The sequence below is a fragment of the Phocoena sinus genome, chromosome 15 (assembly GCF_008692025.1).
Source record: "Phocoena sinus isolate mPhoSin1 chromosome 15, mPhoSin1.pri, whole genome shotgun sequence".
NCBI lineage: Eukaryota > Metazoa > Chordata > Mammalia > Artiodactyla > Phocoenidae > Phocoena > Phocoena sinus.
In genome coordinates, this window is record NC_045777.1 from 83111591 (window position 1) to 83131189 (window position 19599).

General features: G+C 45.3%; 1 protein-coding gene across 2 annotated transcripts in view; it reads right to left on the bottom strand.

Annotated features, from left to right (window-relative positions):
• Positions 1-19599, bottom strand: part of LMTK2 (lemur tyrosine kinase 2) — an 82268-nt gene that overhangs the window by 19531 nt on the left and 43138 nt on the right. For both annotated transcript variants that reach the window (XM_032604676.1, XM_032604677.1), the window contains exons 6-9: positions 18410-18497; positions 8153-8289; positions 1175-1259; positions 121-242 (exon numbers count right to left, since the gene is read on the bottom strand). In XM_032604676.1, coding sequence (XP_032460567.1) covers positions 121-242; positions 1175-1259; positions 8153-8289; positions 18410-18497 — 432 coding nt within the window. The remainder of the gene's footprint in view (positions 1-120; positions 243-1174; positions 1260-8152; positions 8290-18409; positions 18498-19599) is intronic.

The following is a 19599-nucleotide window of genomic DNA, read 5'->3' on the forward strand; positions in this document are numbered from 1 at the left end:
AGGCACTCTGGTGTTCCTCCGTCTTATTCAATTACTTTCCCTTAAGAAAGTACTTGAGAAGAAAGAAGTCAGGACTTTACTAACAACAAAAGCCTAACAGAATGATAAATCTATACATACCAGATATTACTATACTTAGTTTGATCTGCAGTTAGTAGTCTGTCTTGAAAGCTGGTTACTAATTCTGGAGCAGTCCATCGCAGAGGGAAAAATTTTTTATCATCTGTTTCAATATAATCCTCCTGTTTTGTTAGAAAGCATACAGAATTTTGAATTTTATAACACTTTCAGTGAGCTCAATGATTTAATTCCAGGTCATTCTCAGAAAACACAAACTCCACCCCAAAAAAACATGTCAGAAAAAGAAGGTGGCACGAGACCGACTTTCTGGGCAGAAGGTGGGTGAGGGTTTCCCTGAAGCCTCCTGGGCCTCACGAGCTGGTCTCTGAGCCATGAACGTTTGCTCAGTCATCCTTCCTGGAAAAGGAAGGTACGCCGTGTCTGATGCACAGAACACAGACTCTGAGCAAAACATCTTGTAAAATATGCTGGGCCGTATCCCTGAACAGGGGAGTGGGGCGGTTAATGAGTAAGAGCGCAGGCTTTCCAATCAGACAGACCGGCTGCGTCCACGTTCAACCACTTACCAGCTCTGTGACTCTGGGCAAGCAACAAACATACTGAGCCGTCTTCCTGACCCGTAAGATCAGGAATACACACCTACCTCCCTTTACAGTGAGGATTACATGAGCTCGTGCAGGCAAGTACTTCATAGTGCCTGGGTGGTATACAGCAAGCGCTCAAGACGCTAGAGCTACCATGTAGACAAAGAACTGACTTACATTTGCGTGATATTTTTTTGCCCCACATTATGGCACCTCACTCAGCTGGGCTACACAAACACACACGAATAAAAATCTCAAATACTTCATTTATTTTCTTTGGGGATATAATTATAACAGAGTTTAAAAATCCAAATCCCAAGCTTACTGAATTTGAGCTGAAATTTTACTGAACATGTAACAGAGAAGTATTTATATGACGTGTATTTTATTATACAGGTAGCAATAATTTACCGCGCTTTCCCAAAAGGCATGGCATTTCGTGATATGACCACTTCATGAGTATGAAATTAAATCAGGTCAAGGAGAGGACCCTTAAACCTTTGGCTTACCTTGTACCTGCTGAATCCTATTCCATAATCTCCCACTTTCACATTTAAGTCCGAGGTAAGAAAACAATTCCGCAGGGCTAAATCACTGAAAACAGAAAGAGTGAAGTGAACACGAGAACAAGGAGAATCAACACCCAGGATGATGTGACACGAAATTGCTATGGCTAAAGGCTTTCTTGAGTAATCAGTTAGTGTACTGAGCTCCCTGCTTAATAATTCGTGTTTTAAAATCCTTTTTCACAGATAAAGATAATACCATATTCCTAATTACTTAAAGAATGGAGATGATCAGATTTTTTTGTACATCACTCTGACTGCTAAGGTTAAATACTGACCATTATCCATACCTTGTTCTACATTAATACCAGATTTACGGCTCATTTCCTAGTATTTTTAGAGTTACCAAGAAAGAATTCAAAATTGTCTGAATTTTTAAAAATAACTTGCATTACCTGAGTAATAGTCTAGTAGTAGTCTCTTTAATGTAAGTAAAGAAGAATAAAGTTACAACTTCAAGCACTCGAAAATAATCTACATTATTAAAAATGTTTGGTTTTTAACTCCTTTTTCAAAGATATGCAAGCGTTATAAGGAGACCCTTTCCAAATCACTCTCATTTCTTCCAAACTCCACCTCCCCAAGAGGGAGGCAAAGAGCGTATTTTCAAGACTCACTTAAAACAACTTACTTACACAGTTTATTTAAGAACAAGTTAATTTTCAAAAACACCTAATTTGCAAAGTAAAAACTACTTTTTCTAAAGGAACTTCCCATAAAAATAGCAGATTACATTTTTTGGATTTCACCTTTACCCCTTAGAATCTTTTTAATTATCAATTGGCACATGAATAAAAAAGCCACTAAATTAAAATAGAATTGGATACCTAATTTATAGTTTTAAACCACAAATAAAAGTAATCAGAAGCTGGATTTCTATAGTCCAAAATTTAAAACGTTTGTCTTTATATGACTGTAGAAGACCAAAAACTATCAAATTCTTATTTTCGATGATTTTCATTTCCAAAGCTCCCATGTCTGAAATGTAAGAATAATGAGAATGAGGACAGCAACAGCTAAGGCTGATGTACTTCAGTGACAGCCTGGTGTGTACAACGACACTGATCCAATCGTACAATAATGGCTAATGTGAGCCAAGCACTTGACACAAGGTGTTTCTCTAAGCACCTGACACGTATTAACTCACTTAATCTTCACAAGCCTTTGGGGTGGGCACTATTATGTTCCCCGTTTACAGAAAAGGAAACTGAGGCACAGAGAACTGAAGTGACTCTGCCAGGGTCAGTATTTCCGTCTTTCACCATCAATAACCACCACCAACAATCCGTTATTACCAGTCAGAGCACGGTGCCGTGCGTGCAGCTGCACCTCAATAAACGCGCTGATCTCAATTTCCAGGTAGATGTGCTCAATTCTTCTTTACACTATGTTTACAAGCCGTGTTTTCACGGCACATCATCCAGAAGACATCAGGCCTGTGGAGGCATCTGGGGAAAACCTCGGGACACCCCTACTGTTATAGACAGTATACAGGCACACGTGGGAGACACTGCGGGTTTGGTTCCAGACCACCGCAATAAAGCATATCTCGCAATAAAACGAGTCACATGAATTTTTTGCTTTCCTAGTGCATAGAAAAGTGATGTTTACACTACACTGTAGTCTACTGAGTGTGCAAGAGCATTATGTCCAAAAAAGAAAAATCAATGTATAAACCTTAATTAAAAAATACTTTATTGCTTAAAAAGTGCCGAAATAATTATAATAAGTAACATCAAAGATCACTGATCACAGATCATCATCACAAACATAATAACAATGAAAAGGTCTGAAATATTGCGAGAATTACCACAATGTGACACAGAGACAGGAAGTGAGCAAAAATGCGCTGACAGACCTGCTCAGCAAAGGGCTGCCACAGGCCCTTGATTTATAAAAAACCGCAGCATCTGCGGAGCGTGATAAAACGAGGTGTGCCTGTAGAAACTTCCCATCTCAAGGAGAGATGTGGTCCCTGTCTTTTGGAGTGAAGGGAGAAATGGAGGGGGGCCACATGTGGGCAGGAGAATACAAGGCTCTAAAGCAGCCTGACCCTCTGGACCAAGAGCTGCACCCGTGCGGCCCTGCGGGTCCTGCCGCAGAGGCCCTGAGCACCTCCAACCAGAATTTCTGGAGCCCCTGCAAACAGATCCTTCCATTGATTTATGTATTTATTTATTTATGGCTGTGTTGTGTCTTCGTTGCTGCACGCGGGCTTTTCTCTAGTTGTGGCAAGCGGGGGCTACTCTTCGTTGTGGTGCACAGGCTTCTTACTGCTTCTTACTGCAGTGACTTCTCTTGTTGCACAGCACAGGCTCTAGGTGCGTGGGCTTCAGTAGTTATGGCAAACGGCCTCAGTAGGGTGGCTCGCGGGCTCTAGAGCGCAGGCTCAGTAGTTGTGGCACACGGGCTTAGTGGCTCCGGCGGCATGTGGGATCCTCCCGGACCAGGGCTCAAACCCGTGTCCCCTGTACTGGCAGGCGGATCTTAACCACTGCGCCACCAGGGAAGCCCCAACAGATCATTCTCAACCTCCCCAACACCTGTGTCCTAGGACCAGAATTAAAAGCTGGGTGCCAGCATTCCGGCCGGGGCATGTGAGTATCATCTGTGGCAGGGCAGCAGGGCGAGGCCAGCAGGGCACCTGCAGAGCCCCTGGCACCTTCCACTCAGGCCACTAGAGCCACTCCAGGACCACCCAGCTGCCTCCCTCCTCGCCTCTCTCCTCACACATGTTTCCTGCAGGTCTTCAGATACAGGAAAGGAGAAGCTTAGATAAAAGATGAAAAGTTATACCTGCAAAAGACCTGCGGCTCTCGTTATAAACGACATTGTCAAACTCTTACACAATTCAACTGTTGCTCTCAGAGAAGGAGGAAGTGCTTCTCATTACCTGAAAACCAGGGGTAATGAGGAGGAAAACAATGGTGTGACTGAGAGAATTTCTTCTAAGCCTGCTCCCTCCCTCTACCCCAAACATCCCGTCACCAGAGTACAGTGGCAAAAGCACTGGACAAAGTCAGAGGCCTGGGAACGAGTCTTGGCTCCACCGCTAAGAACTGTGTGACTTCGGGCTAAGTCAATTCACACATCAGAGCCTCGTTTTTCCTTGCCAGAAAAAGGGGGGGCCTAACCTGTAAGGGTTAACTCATACGGTTTTTATAAGAATAAAATTTTTTAAAATATGAAATGTTTTCAAAACATTGAAGTGTTATCCAGATTCTAAATGATGATATAATTCAATTCAAAATTAGTAAAAATAAACACTCTCTGAAGGCCAATAACATGCCAAGCTAAAGAATAGGAAAACGCAAAGGTGTAACTATTTAATGGCAGAGGTAACTCTTGACGTCAATGGCTGGTTTGGGTCAGGAAATACAAACATACCCAGTATATTCTTCCTTCAAGTTGAAAAACAGGTCTAGTGGCAAAGCTGCCAAGCGATCCAGCCCTGAAAGGCTCTAAAGCTCTGGCCCCGTCCCCCTTGGCTGGCAGCGCGCTCGAGGTGGCCTCAGCTGTCAGTGGGACCCAGCTGCGTGAGCAGAGCCGCCAGACACAGGAAGCGTGCATTCACAGAGGAAAGGGGTTCTAAACAGCTTCCCATCCCGAGTCACAAGGAAGCATCACCACTTGTTCTCTGCTTCCACTGGAATGAGAGTGTACCCATCTCCAGGAGGACTGCTCTCATGGAAACGCCTCAGTGTGGCTGGAGACACTTCCCAAACCATCCGCTCCTCTATTTACGTTACCACTTAGGGTCTCCCAGAGACCCTGAATTCCTGATCAAAAGAGCAACAAACAACCGAAAGCTACAGAATACTCTTCTAGGGCTTGGCCCACGTTACCTTCTGTAATCTTGACCAGAACACTTCAGGGCAAGATTATCCCCATTTCATAGAAGAAACAGGCTCAGAAGGATTAAGGAACGTAGCTCACACTGGTAAAGCTGAGGAGAGGCCACTTAACAGCACCAACCTGCCGTTCGCAGCCACGAAGGTTTAAAAAGAAAAATCCCTACGTGGGTTGTGAAGAGACTCTGCCACTTACCAACTGAAGGTGGGGTGCAGCTCACAGAGATACAGGTAGAGGATTAAGGCAAGAGGACTCCGACATGGCACAAAGACGCAACTCTGCTCAGGGTTTGGACCCCTGCTTATCAAGTCAGCCCCCATCATGCTTCTCTTCCCCGACACACAACACAGCCAGCCCACAGGTCTACAGCAGTCCTTCCTAACCCTCTCACACGTACCTTCTGTGTAAGCTGGGTTATATGAACACTGGGCTCCTGTAATACTGGACACCCACGCTCTTAGGGCTGGATGACTTAGTCACCTCGGTGTTTCTCAGCAGAGAGTAACTTTAGCTTTAAAACTGGGCAAATCCTACAGAGGTCCTTTCATGCACAGCTGCCACCTGGGTACTCCTCAAGGCCACCGTCACACAGGTCTCCAGCTATGTGAGCCACCACAAGGCCCACGCCGCGGGCTGGATGCCCTGTGCACTTAGCTCATTGCAGTGAGCTGGTGGTTTCTCATGGGAGCTGCTCCTTCAGGAAGACTGACAGGCTGGGGACAGGAGGTCCCAGGCTCTTGGCCAGCAGGGCAGGATGGTGTGGAGCGTAACACACTGGCAGCTCCTGCTGCTTATCTTCACGGATGTCACGTGTTTGACTGCAGAAACACAGGCTACCCGAGACCCAGGCATACGTCTCCTCTTAGATGATAAGTAAAAATAAAATTTAATTGGGGGTGCTTTACTAGATCAGCTTCCAGTTGGACGTGTAGGATATTCTATTTTCAATCAACACAGGAAGTCCGACTTTGAGTTAGCAAACAAATACTCTAAAGTCCAACTTAAAAATACGCCACTATGTATCCAATATCTTATAATAACCTATTGATATAATGACAAATAATCTGAAAGAAATATATATATATGTATATATAACTGAGTCACTATGCTGTACATGTGAAACTAATGCAATACTGTAAATCAATTATACTTCACTTTTTAAAAGATGCTATTACGCTGTGCTACCAACAAAAAAATAAAGCACAAAATTTTGCCCCAAATGGAAATTTTACATAAAATATGGCTACTTTTTAAAATAAAATGAAACAGTTGTCAACGGTTTCAAGAATTTTCTTTACCTTGAGTTTATGCACCTGAATTAAATCCAAACCACGTGAGTAAATTTATCAACTTTATTTGTTCTAAAGTTCACAAGATTCTAAATTAAGTAAAACTTTAACCTAAAGAAACTCACAGGAAGATAACAGTTACTCTGACATCTTTGCCAATTTTTAAAATACAAGAGTAGAAACCGACTTGGGCTTTAAACACAATTTCTAGCTGTCTCTGATAACTTTATGTTGCTGATTCTGATATGATGTTCTTTTTAAATGCTCCATTCTCCAAAATCTAAAAATTCCTACACCAAGTATTAGGTAATAATCATCTGTGTTTCACAAAAGATTAACAATACAAATATGCTGGGAATTAACCTGTCATGAAGTTAAAAAACAAAATGTAGGGCTTCCCTGGTGGCGCAGTGGTTGAGAGTCCGCCTGCCGATGCAGGGGACGTGGGTTCGTGCCCCGGTCCGGGAAGATCCCACATGCTGCGGAGCGGCTGGGCCCGTGAGCCATGGCCGCTGAGCCTGCGCGTCCGGAGCCTGTGCTCCACAACGGGAGAGGCCATGACAGTGAGAGGCCCGCGTACGGAAAAAAAAAAAAAAATAAATAAATTAAAAAATTAAAAAAAAAAAAAAAAAAAAAAAAAACAAAATGTAAGACTTCTCCATTATAAAACAAATAGATCTTTATATTTTGAACTTTTGTGTAAGGGTTTCTGCCTTGGGCCTGAAGAAACTCATGATCTTCTGGGTCTCTTAAAAAGCACTTTATCAGAATGATTTGCTCACTATGCAAGTCAGACAAGATAGATGTGTAAGAAAAATGTTAATTTTCCTCCTTCCCACCCTGAAGTAAGGTATTTTTCCATGTCTGTTCACACACACACACACACACACACACACACACACACACACACACCTACAAATACAAGCTTTTTTTTTTTAACGTTGTCATAAATATATTCCCGTGCAACCTGCTTTAAAGAATATATAATACTTCACGGACACCCTCCACGTGGGTACACACAGGTGCTCCTTTCCAGGTCTTTGGATTGTTAAGAGTTAAATGACTTAAAGTCAACTAAAGAGACACTGCCCGGTTTTGTCCAAAGACCTGAGAAATAATTTTAAACATAAATCAGAGCTCAAAAGACTATTCACAGAATCATCATCTCAGATAGGACTCAAAGCCCTTTGTTGTTTTAATTACGGAAATTACACTGACAATCTGAACAAGATACGATGCGCTCCAGAGAGCTGCAGCTATTCAAGTAGGAACAGAAAGGCTTGGACAGAAACGTGTTATCCCGACCACTGTGCTGCTCACACACAACCCCCATTCACGCCCAGCCTGGCCTGGGTGGTGTTGGTCGGAGACCAGTGCTGTGACCTTCTATGAGAAGATGATGTCAGCCCTTCAGATCCCTTCTTCCCATCTCCGGAATGGGAGGTGGGCCACGCCGTGAAAGCCAGCAGGTAGAGCCGGAGCCTGAAGCTGACAGGAGGAGGATGCAAGACCGCAACTGTTCCCTCTGCACTCTTTCGCATTCTTTGAAATTCTGGGACTAATTTCTAGGCCTTAGGCTATATTAAGGCACTCTGTTCCCCGGGAATTGGTTTAAATGGAGCCAGCTCAACCCTTATTCTGACACTGGGCAGGAGTGGACACCTTGTTTATACATCGAGAGTTCACGTTACAGCCGGTCCTCCTTGAGCTTCCTGCAGGGCGTCTTCCCACACTTTTGGGGTCAGCAGTGCAGGAGGTGCATGCGAGCAGAGGGACCCACCTGTGCAGGAAGTGCCGCTTGTGCATGGCCGCCAGCCCCGCCGCGATCTCGCACGCCAGCCTCTGCAGCAGCATGGTCTGCGCGTCCCCCCGCGCCGGCTCGGGCTCGCCGCCGCGCAGGTAAGCCTTCAGATCGCCCTGCGGAAACCAGCCCAGGTCAGTTTCCAAAGAGGACCGGGGGAACAACGGGCATCTCCACACACGCCTCAGCTGACCGAGATGGCTGAGATTACTTATTGGAAATTATTTCGATTTGAGCTTAATAAAGAATAAGCTCACCCTGAACAAGTTTGAAATTACAAAAAAGCAATTCCAACCAAATACTTCAAAGGTAGAGAAAACACTATTCTCCTTTTAGGATCATTCTAAATTAAACATTAGTTTACCTTTGTTATATAAACACACAGATAACAACAGTTAAAAAAGATAAATTGGCAATAATGCACAATTTAAGTGCAGAAGTACAGAAATTTCCAGGTAACTAAGAGATGAGATGGAGAGAAAAAGAAGTGCCATTCACACCACCTTCAGGGATTCCAGGAGAACATCACATCACAAAGGCCACCACCAAAGCACTCATGAGCAACAGAGAGGGAGATGAGGAAAGAAAAACGGGTGGAAGAGGAAGAAAAAGTACTCTCAGTGCCGGTAACTGCTTCAGTTCTCTGCCGGCTTCCCCAGGGCCCTGTGTTGCCCAGAGACCACTGCGAGAAAGTACATTCTAGCCACTCCAGAAAAATTCGTGATGTTAATTTAAATAAGCCTGTTCAAAGGACAGCAGCACGGGCAGGAAAATGGGCAAACTCACATTTAGACACCCAGCGCAAGTTTCAATGCCGAGTACCCCACGTATTCGCACAGGACTCCCCTATCTTATCCTGTTTTTGTTTCATGACTTTAATTTTAGGGCTGTATGTCTTGGGAGATAGTGTATCTCTTTTGGGAAATACACTTTGGAGGCAATCTTCTACATTCTGCTTACCACATGATTAAGTATTTATTGATGTGCTTTAATTCCAAGTTTAAGCTTTATATAATGTTAATAACATTTAGAAAGCAAGTCAACAGCTTTCACTTTTCTTTACATCTGAGTCAAAAAAGACTCCAGAGGAAGGAAATTTTTCTCAACCAATTAAAGATTCTGATACATTTCTCATAACTGCTACTGAAGATAGCAAATTCCTCCCAGAATTAAACTTTAAAACACAATATTCCTTTACTGGCATTTGTCCACACTGAATAATAAATACCTTCTAATGTAACTTCTAGGTCCACACCAAGAACCTACATTTGTTCTCATTCCCAGTTTCCATCATCTTAATATGAACGATAATGTTGATATCAATAGCTGTTACCACCGGGGCTTTCGAACGTTTGCCAAGCACTGTTCTGGGAGTTTCCACACCTGCTGCCCTCAAATAACTCTTACAATTTAAAACACTTTCCAGATGTGGAATAGGCTTCGGGAGGTTAAGAACTTTGCCCAAGGCCACAGAGCTAACAAACAGTGGGGCTGCACTTCTACAGTTTACCAACTTGCCAAGAAAATTCTATTTGGTGAGTGAACCAAATTAGCACGTAGATCAAATCGATTATTCTATAAGAATGAGTGTCCAGTAAATTCAAGCCAATCACACAGCTGTGGAGGAGTCTCCCAAACTTAGTGAACAGCTCTGCCAGGGCAGCAGCTGCTCCCCTCAGGACCAAGGTGTGTGCTCGCCCATGTCACCGTCCTCCTATTTCTTCGAGAACGTGGTGCTTTCCCCTTTTGCTCCCCTAGCAATTACAAGCTGCTCCAGGGGAGAAACAGACACCTTTTCTTCCCCTTTAAAAATACATGCCCCTCCCCGTGCCAACCCCACCTTCACCCAGGCTAGGCTCTGTCCAGCATGGGAGTGGTGGGAATAAACCCAGCTTTGGGCGACAATTAAATTAACCCAGAAAAACTCCAGCAAAAAGCACCAGGCTACAGGCTGATGGGATTTTCATAAGGTAGCTCATATGGAAACGAAATATGAAAACAAAGAGCTGAAGTTTACTTACATTACCAGTGAAATGACCACTTAAATGCATTTGTCTAACCCCTTTCTTGCAATATCCATCTAAGGAAAAAACTATCCTCACACAAAAGTAGGATTATGCTGTGCTGCATCTGGCCACTTCTCAAAACAAACAGAAGCTTCGGGCAAACAGCAAGTACTTCCCAAGTGACTTTGGCCATGAAGGCAGGAATGGCAGAGTGGGTGTAGTTGTTTTTCAAGGTTCCCTAAAGCATATTCCTTACCACTCACTGTTCTAAAGTTATCTTCTCCCCACAACAGGCCACTCCCCAGATTTCACTAGAAGATAAAGTATAATGAACAGAAGGGGATTTTGCTTCATACTGCTAACGCTCTGGAAGTTTCCAGCTTGACAAAAACTAAAGGCCTCTCCCAACCCGCACTGGGTGGGGGGGGGGGAGGCGCAAAGTGAGCGCGACCCCAGAAAAGACGTCTCTAACCTGGGGAGTAAACATGAGCGATTACTGAGGAGCCCATGACTGTTTCGCAAGGATGAGGCCTGTGATGGGTTGGGAGGGACTCTTTCTGTGTTCTAGAAAGAGCCTCAGGGCTCTCCTGGCACCACCATTTGAAAGAAAAATCAGCATAAAATCTGTAATTAAAGAAAAAAATTTATATTATATAAGTACTAAAAATTGACTCATTCTACCCAAAACTGATAAAGCTGTATTTAGATATCTGGCTTATTTAATTTATGTTTTAATGATGCCTAGCGAGTAGACAGGGATTATTACTTTGGTCCATTATTTGAAGAGAAAAACACTGAGAACAGCAATGTATTCTGAACTAAAATAAAGTTTCCTTTATCCAAGTTTTAAAAATTTCTCAGATCCTCCCCAAACTGCGCCCCGCTGCAAAATACTCAAAAAGAAAAATGTATGACACTAGATGGCAGCAAAGTGCTTACACTGAGATCTCAGATACCAGAGCAGCCCCTTGGCCGACTTCTTGGAATCAGTCGCTCGAAGACCTTTAGAGGGTTACTCACAAGGGCCCTCATAAATCCCAGCATCAGCTGCCATGAGGGCTTCGGCCAGCTTTTCACAGGACACTGAGAACAATGAATGAATTCCAATACAACGTAAAAACCCAACAAGTAAATAGCTTTATAACTGAAAAATTAGTTGTTTATACATTTAATAGAAGGATTTGGGAGGAAAATTTATGTTTTTAAACAAAAATCTGAGGACTTCCCTGGTGGTGCAGTGGTTAAGAATCCGCCTGCCAGTGCAGAGGACACGGGTTTGAGCCCTGGTCCGGGAAGATCCCACATGCCGCGGAGCAACTAAGCCCGTGCGCCACAACGACTGAGCCTGTGCTCCACAACTACTGAACCTGTGCTCTAGAGCCTGTGAGCCACAACTACTGAGCCCGCGTGCCACAACTACTGAAGGCTGCACACCTAGAGCCTGTGCTCTGCAGCAAGAGAAGCCACCGCAGTGAGAAGCCCGCGCACCTCAACAAAGAGTAGCCCCTGCTCGCCGCAACGAGAGAAAGCCCGCGCACGGCAATGAAGACCCAACGCAGCCGAAAATTTTAAAGATTAAAAAAAAAAAATCTGAGTGAAAGGAGGAAAGAATGGCAGCAACAGCCGCGCGCTGTGCTCGGTGTCCACCGACAAAGTGAGACAGGGAGGTAGGGCGGGAGCCCTGGGAACGCCCCCAGCCCCAGGGTTTCTTAACTCCCTCAAGCCCTCTGACTGCACCTACTTTTCCCTCCACCACTCGTGTCCCGCCCCACCCCCCAACATCCACACCTGCACAGCACCTTCTGTTATCACGGATTATTCTCCCTGAGCCCATCCCTTCTCTGCTCAAATACCTCTCAGGTGAATCCCACAAAGAACCAGCAAGCGCCCTCTGCCTCCAAACCCGGTTCCCGCTCCCACCCCACTTCCCTCCCCTCTTCACGGACAGATGCCTCAAAAGCCGGGTCTGCACTGGCTGGCCTGCCTCCTGGCCCCCCAATCTCTCTCGAACCCCTCGCCCCCCGATGGGCTGGGCTCTAGCTGCTCCTGCTGGGCAGGACCAAGTGAGGGGTCTGTTCCTTCCTTCCCCACCGGTCTCCTGGCTTTCTTCCGAGCTCACTGGCCACTCCTTTCTGGGGCCCCTGCGCTGGACCTTCCCCCTCTTACTGGTCTGTAGGCGTCGGCATGCCCAGGGCTCTGTCTGTGGTCCTCATCCCTCCTCACCGTGACACTCATTCCGGGTGACTCTATCACCCTGTGGCTTTGAAAATCATCTCTCATACATTTCTCTGACTCAGACCCCTCCACCTCCTGAGCCCCAGACTCATCTGTCCAGCTGCGGACTTGACACCCTTCCCTAGATGCCCTGAGAGGCACCTCAAACCTAACACGCCCAATGCAAAGCTCCGACGATCTGCTCCATCTCAGGAAATGGCATCACCGCTTTCCCAGTGGATCAGGCCAAAACCAAAGTCCTCATTCTTGGGTTTGCTCTCTCTCGAGACGCCCACATCCAACCCATCACCAAGGCCCGGATCTATTTTCACAAAGAGCCGGGGCCTCGGGGCCCAGGGCAGCAGCCACGTGTGGGGAAGGGAGCCACTGGCAGGGCCCGGGGATGTGGCGCCCCCACCAGCCACCCCCCTTCCAAGCCTGATGATGCCGTGTCATTGCTCTGCACGTGTCCCTCCCGCTGGCTCCGAGTGAGAGACACCGTCCACGTGCACCTCTGTTCCACAGTAAGCCCATGTCCTTTCCTTTCTACTCCCGCTCCCGAGTGGCAGGGACACATCACCCATCTCTGTATGCCTGGGAGGGCCCCAGTGCATGGGCTTATGTAACGAACTCATTTACACATAAGACACGGACATGGACTAGGCATTTTCTGTACAAAAGGCCAATTCGAAAATGGAGGCTTCCCACTGGTGGAAGACAAACGTACAGCCATTAAACTACCTGATATAGAAGTACATAGAATAAAATTAAGCCATCAGTTAAAATCCCCACTTTGCCACAAGCAACCATGTGACATCAGGCAAGTCAACTAACCAAGGAAGAGAAGACAGAAAGCCTGGTCCTGAGGTTGGGCATGGGTGTGGCCCCGAGAGGCCCTTCATCTCTTGCAGCCCGGTTTTCTAATCTGTAAAACGAAGAAGACTGAGGCAAGAAGACTCAGTGAAGGAGAAGCAAACACCTCAGGCCCAGCACAAGGCCTGGCACAGGTCGGAGCCCTCCCTCCTCACACCGCCACCCCTGTGTGGGCAGCAGCCAAGCTTCCCACAGCCTTGGGAGCCCGGGACCCTGCCTCCCTGCCTCTCCTGAGCGGCTGGAGCAAGCCCGGCTCGCAGACGACTGTGGAAATCTGCACACGACACCAAGATCGCTCCCTTGCAAAGAAAAGACTATCATCTCTTGCTTCGGAGTCCGGTGACAGAGGAAGAAACTGCTGACTGTCATGGGAGATAGGACAGAGTGGAGGTGATCTACTTCCTTGTCCTTACCTGGGCCTGCAGTCTGGCCTCCAAGTAGTTGGTCTCGGCTTGTCACCTTTCCAGCTGATCTTTCCCAGCGGATGCCAACCAGCCTCTCCTAACGCAGTGCTCTCTCACCCGGTCCCCACGCCACCCACTGCGGGACCATCTATCGCCCCACCCCCCACCCCGGTCCACACGCACAGTTGAGCTACCCTGCCTGGCTCACGCTGTTCCTATGACGCTTTCCTGCGGAGGAAATTCCATCCACCCACCTGTCCACACTCAGAACAAACGCCACTTCCTTTGTGAAGCCTTCCCAAAGGAGTCAGTGAGCCTAGTTAGAATTGCTACACAGAACTACTCAAACCTTTAAATTATGATCAATTAAGAAACTAAAAATGAATAAAAATAACTACTACTTCCTGAGCACCTACTATGCCTACAGGGTGGGCAGTATCACTCCCATTTTACAGATGTCTACACTGAGGCTTAAAGAGGTCAGGTAACTCTCCAAGGTGATACACAAGTAAGTGGCAGGACCAGCATCTGAAGGCAGGCCCGCTTGGCTCTACAGGCAGAAAAGGCAGGGTCAGGGTGACTCACCCGTGCTCCTGAGAGCACTGGGCACAGCTCTTTGTACTCAACAGGTGCTCATACATTTCTGTTGAGTGACCCTCACCCCCAAACAATCTTGCCCGCATAGACATGTGAGAGCACAGTGTACCTCCTATGGCCACAAGTTACACACGACACCCTGCCGTGTTCTCTCCCCTCACGAACACTGCACCACCAGCAGTACACATCGGCGACTCTGGTCCAGCTACCAAACTCAGAAGAGTTTTCATTTTCTTTCATAAAAATTCTAAGATAAAGTGCTTTTCAGAGACTGGTAATTCCATCTCACAAGGAATGACTTAAGTAAGTGTGAAAATATTCTCTCCTTTCTCCTTAAAAGATGTTATCGCTGAGCACGGTCACTGCCTGGTGACGACGGAAAAGGCCAACATTCACTCAATCGCTCCTGACCTACTAAGGACATGTGAAGATAGTGGCTCCTTTCACTGTGGCTGCAGCGGCTGATTACCAATCCTGGGCTACAGGCCTCTGGCCTCTGGCCCCTGGCCAGAAGGTGCTTTTGCCCTGAATGACGCCCCTCTGCTCAGTCTGGCCTCTTTCTGGGAGGGTTCTGGGGCATCCAGGCTGGGAGCAGGGCTCAGGTGAAGCCAGGCTTTGGGGTGTGCTGGGAACGTCCCTGCAGTCCAGGCAGGAAGGCACCTCTATGGCTCACGGGCCTGACACGAGCTGACCGTTTCTGCTACCTGGTCTCTGCACACACTGAGCCCCGAGGACCTAACTGCAGGGCCAGTGCCCCCGGTCGAGGCCCAGCCCTTGCTGCTCAGGAGCTGGTCCCTCTGCAACTTACTAGGGTCCAGAGATGATGAGAACGAAACTGCCCTCGGAGATGAATGTGACATCACTGCCTGGCAAGGTTGGGGGCTCCCTGGGTTAACGGCCTTTACCTGGATATGAGGCTGGACATTCCAAGTGCTGACTGACAGATTTCCCAAGGGCATACCAGCCTCCTCCAAGTATAGTTAACAGCGGTACACCCCCTTCCACAACAGCAGGTGATTACCAAGGTCTTTTGTGTGGTGAGAACCCCGTAACATAAAATCACCGCCCTTAAGCGTTTCTAAGTTCAGTGGCATGAAGGACACTGACACTGCTGTGCAGCCATCACCACCGTCCACCCACAGAACTCTCTTCATCTTCCCAAACTGAACGTCTGTCCCCATTAAACACCGACTCCCCCATCCCCTCCTCCCGCCAGCCCCCGGCACCCACCCTTCTACCTTCCGTCTCCGTGAGTCTGACCACTCCAGGGACCTCATATAAGAGGAATCCTACAGTATCTGTGTTTTTGTGACTTAGCTTCTTTCACTGGGCATAATGACCCCAAGGTTCTTCCATATTGCAGCGTGCGGCAGAATTTCCTTCCTTTTTAAGGCTGAATAATACTCCAGTGTATGGATGGACCCAATTTTATTTGTTCAACCACTGACGGACACCTGGGCTGCTTCTGCCTCGTGGCTGCTGTGAATAATGCTGCTGTGAACACGGGCATGAAGATGGGACCCTGCTCCCAACTGTGTGGATATACATACCTAGAAGTGAAACTGCCAGATCATGTGGGAATTCTAGTTTAATTTCGGGGAGAAAATTATTTTTAATTTTACTATTGATCAATGTACCCTTGGGCAGTGCACTTAAATAAAAACGGCTACTAGCTCTCACTGCCAGTGAAAGCTTTTGGTGGGGATGGGCTCTTTCCAGATGTTCAGCCTTCAGGAGTGACTGAGGAGTGAACATGACTTAGGAGAGTAACATAAAATGTGTTTCAAGAAGTCACATTTCCTAATTCTGGAGGGCTGTATCCATAATCTTCACCCCAAAATATGAAAGCCAACAGAAATGTAGGTAAGTAAATATGTATGTTCTGAATACTTAGCCTAGTGTCAGTACTTGGAGAATACGCGTTTAAATCTGAGATAGAAAAGTATGAGGGAAAAGTTCTATTGTTGGGGACTTCCCTGGTGGTACAGTGGTTAAGAATCCGCCTGCCAATGTGGGGGACTCAGGTTCCTGCCCTGGTCCGGGAAGATCCCACATGCGGAGGAGCAACTAAGCCTGTGCTCTACAACAAAGAGCAGCCACTGCAATGAGAAGCCCACGCGCCGCAATGAAGAGTATCCCCCGCTCGCCACAACTGGAGAAAGCCCGCGCGCGGCATCGAAGACCCAATGTAGCCAAAAATAAATAAATAAAATTGAAAAAAAAACAAAAGCAAAAACAAATTAGAACAGCACTAAAACTAAACCCATTTACCTGAACCCACTTAGAAGAAAACATCAAGCTTTTACTATTCCAGGAAAAACAACAACATTGTCTAGTAAAACTTTCAGGAATGGACAAACAGGGTAAAGAATAAGAAAATGCCAAAGTACATGAGCTAGTTTTATAAACCACCTCGATTAGCCTGGAAACGTGCGACTTCAAGAAGATGGTGGTTCCCGCTGCTATTTCTGTTACAGTCATTCATGAAGAACGTTCCCACTGTCATTTATAATTAATATCAGGAGCTTAGGGACCCAAAAGAGATACCATTAAATGTCTCAGAAAAGCAGAACTCTGACAAGCAGACTTGTCTCATCACATAAAAATGCATCTTTGGTCTTCTTTCCTCACCTGCTGTGTCACCTATCATACTGGTCACCAAGAGCTAGACTAAAAGGAGTTATTTTCATATTATGATAAGTAAGGATCATACATACCATAGCTCTGATAATTCTGAGATAATCAAAACCAGCTACGCAATAAAACTATGAGAAACATCCTTGCGAACTCCTTCCTCTTCGTTCTCGTGCCTCTATTAAATAATCAGGCTAAATGGCAATTATCACGTGTCTGCTCCCTCTAAGTAGGAGGCCTAGAGGACAATGGCCAGTTTTCTCTCTGGGTCCCTTGAGAACAGCACGCTGCCTTTCTACACCAAGTGTTCAATCAGGAAGCACCCTCCACGACGGGGGAAACGTGGGGAGGGCACAGAAAAGTAGGATTAACTCTGGTTTCTTTACATGGAGAGAGAGCTTGATGAGGTCCCAGCATCTCTGGAGAAGGGTTAAAATATTGATTAATTTTAGACCTTGTTACACTAAATACGCATGTTGTAACTTCTAGTGTAACCATACACAAAATTAAGAAACAGTATCTAAAATAGTAGATGGGGAAAACTGAAACAAACAAAAAAATTCAAGAATCTAAAAGAAGGCTAGAAAAAAAGCAAAAAAGAAAAGTTGAAACAGGTAAGAAAAATAATACACAACAGGCACATAACATTCCAAATATCTCGTAGGTACAATAAACATAAATGGATGACCTGTTCCATGTTAAGTGACCGAGACTGACAGGTTAATAAAATTCTAACCGTAAGCTATTTACAAGAGATGTCAACCAGAGAAGAGGACTGACAGAGATAAACCAGGCAAATTCTAACCAAAAGAAAGCTGGCCTAACTACATGAACATCAATAAAAACAGACTTAATCCTCAGTAATGCTTTTAATCTTAAAGAGATTGCATTCATAATGATAAAAGTTTCAAATTAAGGGAAGTTATATCAACTCTAAATTTGGATCCCTGACACAGCGGGGTATCAAAATGTACAAAGCAAAACAACTAGAACTATAATGAAAAATAAGGAAAATCCATAATCAGAGCAGGAAATTTTAACATGCCTCTCAATAACTGATAGAAAACTGACCCAGGCTCCCTCTGTCCCTGCCCCCTCCCCACAAATCAGAAGGATACAGGAGATTTGAACAGCCTCATAAACTTGACCCAAAAGATTCATACAGACATACTGTACAGATCACCAGAATACACGCTTTTCTCCCCAGCATCTACAGATAGAATAAAACACTGACTCTGGGGTAGAGGTGAACATAGCCTGGAACAGAGCTGAAGCTGACCCAGAGCCAATGAGAATCACTTTGCTCTTATCAGCCACTGAGATTTGGGGGGGTTACTATAATATAACCCACTGAAAGCTAATATATCAAGTTTATTAATAATTTTTCTTTGGAAATAACTAGCTGGGACAGAAGTGAAAGCAGTCCCTCATCCAGCATTTCTATCTGTCAAAAACACTTTGGTAAAAACTTCTGAATACTTGACTTTGAATTTCTACTGAAAACTTACCAAGTCACAGAACTCAAACACCAGAAGATAGGGGATTGCTTCTACACACTGTCCAACACACTGAAGAATATTTGGATGCTGAAGAATACTGGTAAAAATAAAAGTCATAGTATTGTTCATGAGGGAGCAGGCTAGTAGAATTGCTCAAACAGTAACCGCAAATTTAACATTCTTAACGATTTAAATATGATCAACTGAAAAGAGCACAATTAAGATTCTATTTAACAGATGTATTCTAAGTCATGTAATGATTAAGTAATTCAAGGCCAATCAGGCGAACATTTTCACAAATTAAAACATCTCCTAACATAAGAATCTGTAACTTTAGTAATTTAACTTTATAGATATCATTTTGAAGCATCGTTTAAAAGAAGGCAAACTATATTCCATGAGCATTTCAATCCACATAATAAAATACTCAGTTACCTCTTAGGCTATCTGGCTTATATACTATTTTCATAAGTCACAGTACACAAACTCTTTTTGGAAAATATTTTGTCTAAAACAAAGTTAAAAAAAAAAAAAGATATGCCAAAATGGTTTTTTAAACTTCAAAACTTTATTTTGAAGCAATAATGAATTAAGTTGCAAAGATAGTACAAAGAGGTCCCATGTCCCCTTCACCCAGTTTTTCCCACTGGTGACACCTGACACAATCAGTGCAATCCCCAAACTAGGGCCCTGACACTAGGGTGCGGTGTGTGTGTGGCTTGCAAGCCCTGTTATCAACATGTGTGGATTTGTGCAACCACCACTCAGCAGAAATGCAGAACTGCCCCCCACCACGAAGATCTCCCATGCCACCCCTTTCTGCTACCCCTTTACAGTCACACTGCCGCCGCCCCCAAACATTCCTCAGCCCTGGCAACCAGGAATCTGGTCTCCTTTTCTATAATGTCCTCATTCTGAGAATACTATGTAAGTGAAATCACACAGTATGTGGCCTTCTGAGATTGATTTTTTTCTCTCAGCACAATGCCCTCCAGATTACCCGAGTCACTGCCTGCCTCAGCAGTCCCTTCCCTTCTACTACTGAGCGGGGTTCCATGGCTGGATGGACCACAGTTTGTTTAACTGGTCACCTATAGAGGGCATTTTAGTTTTTCCAGTTTGAGGCTCCTATAAATAAAGCCGCTACAAATAATCACACAAGAGATTTTGTATGGAAATAAGTTTTCATTTCTATGCGA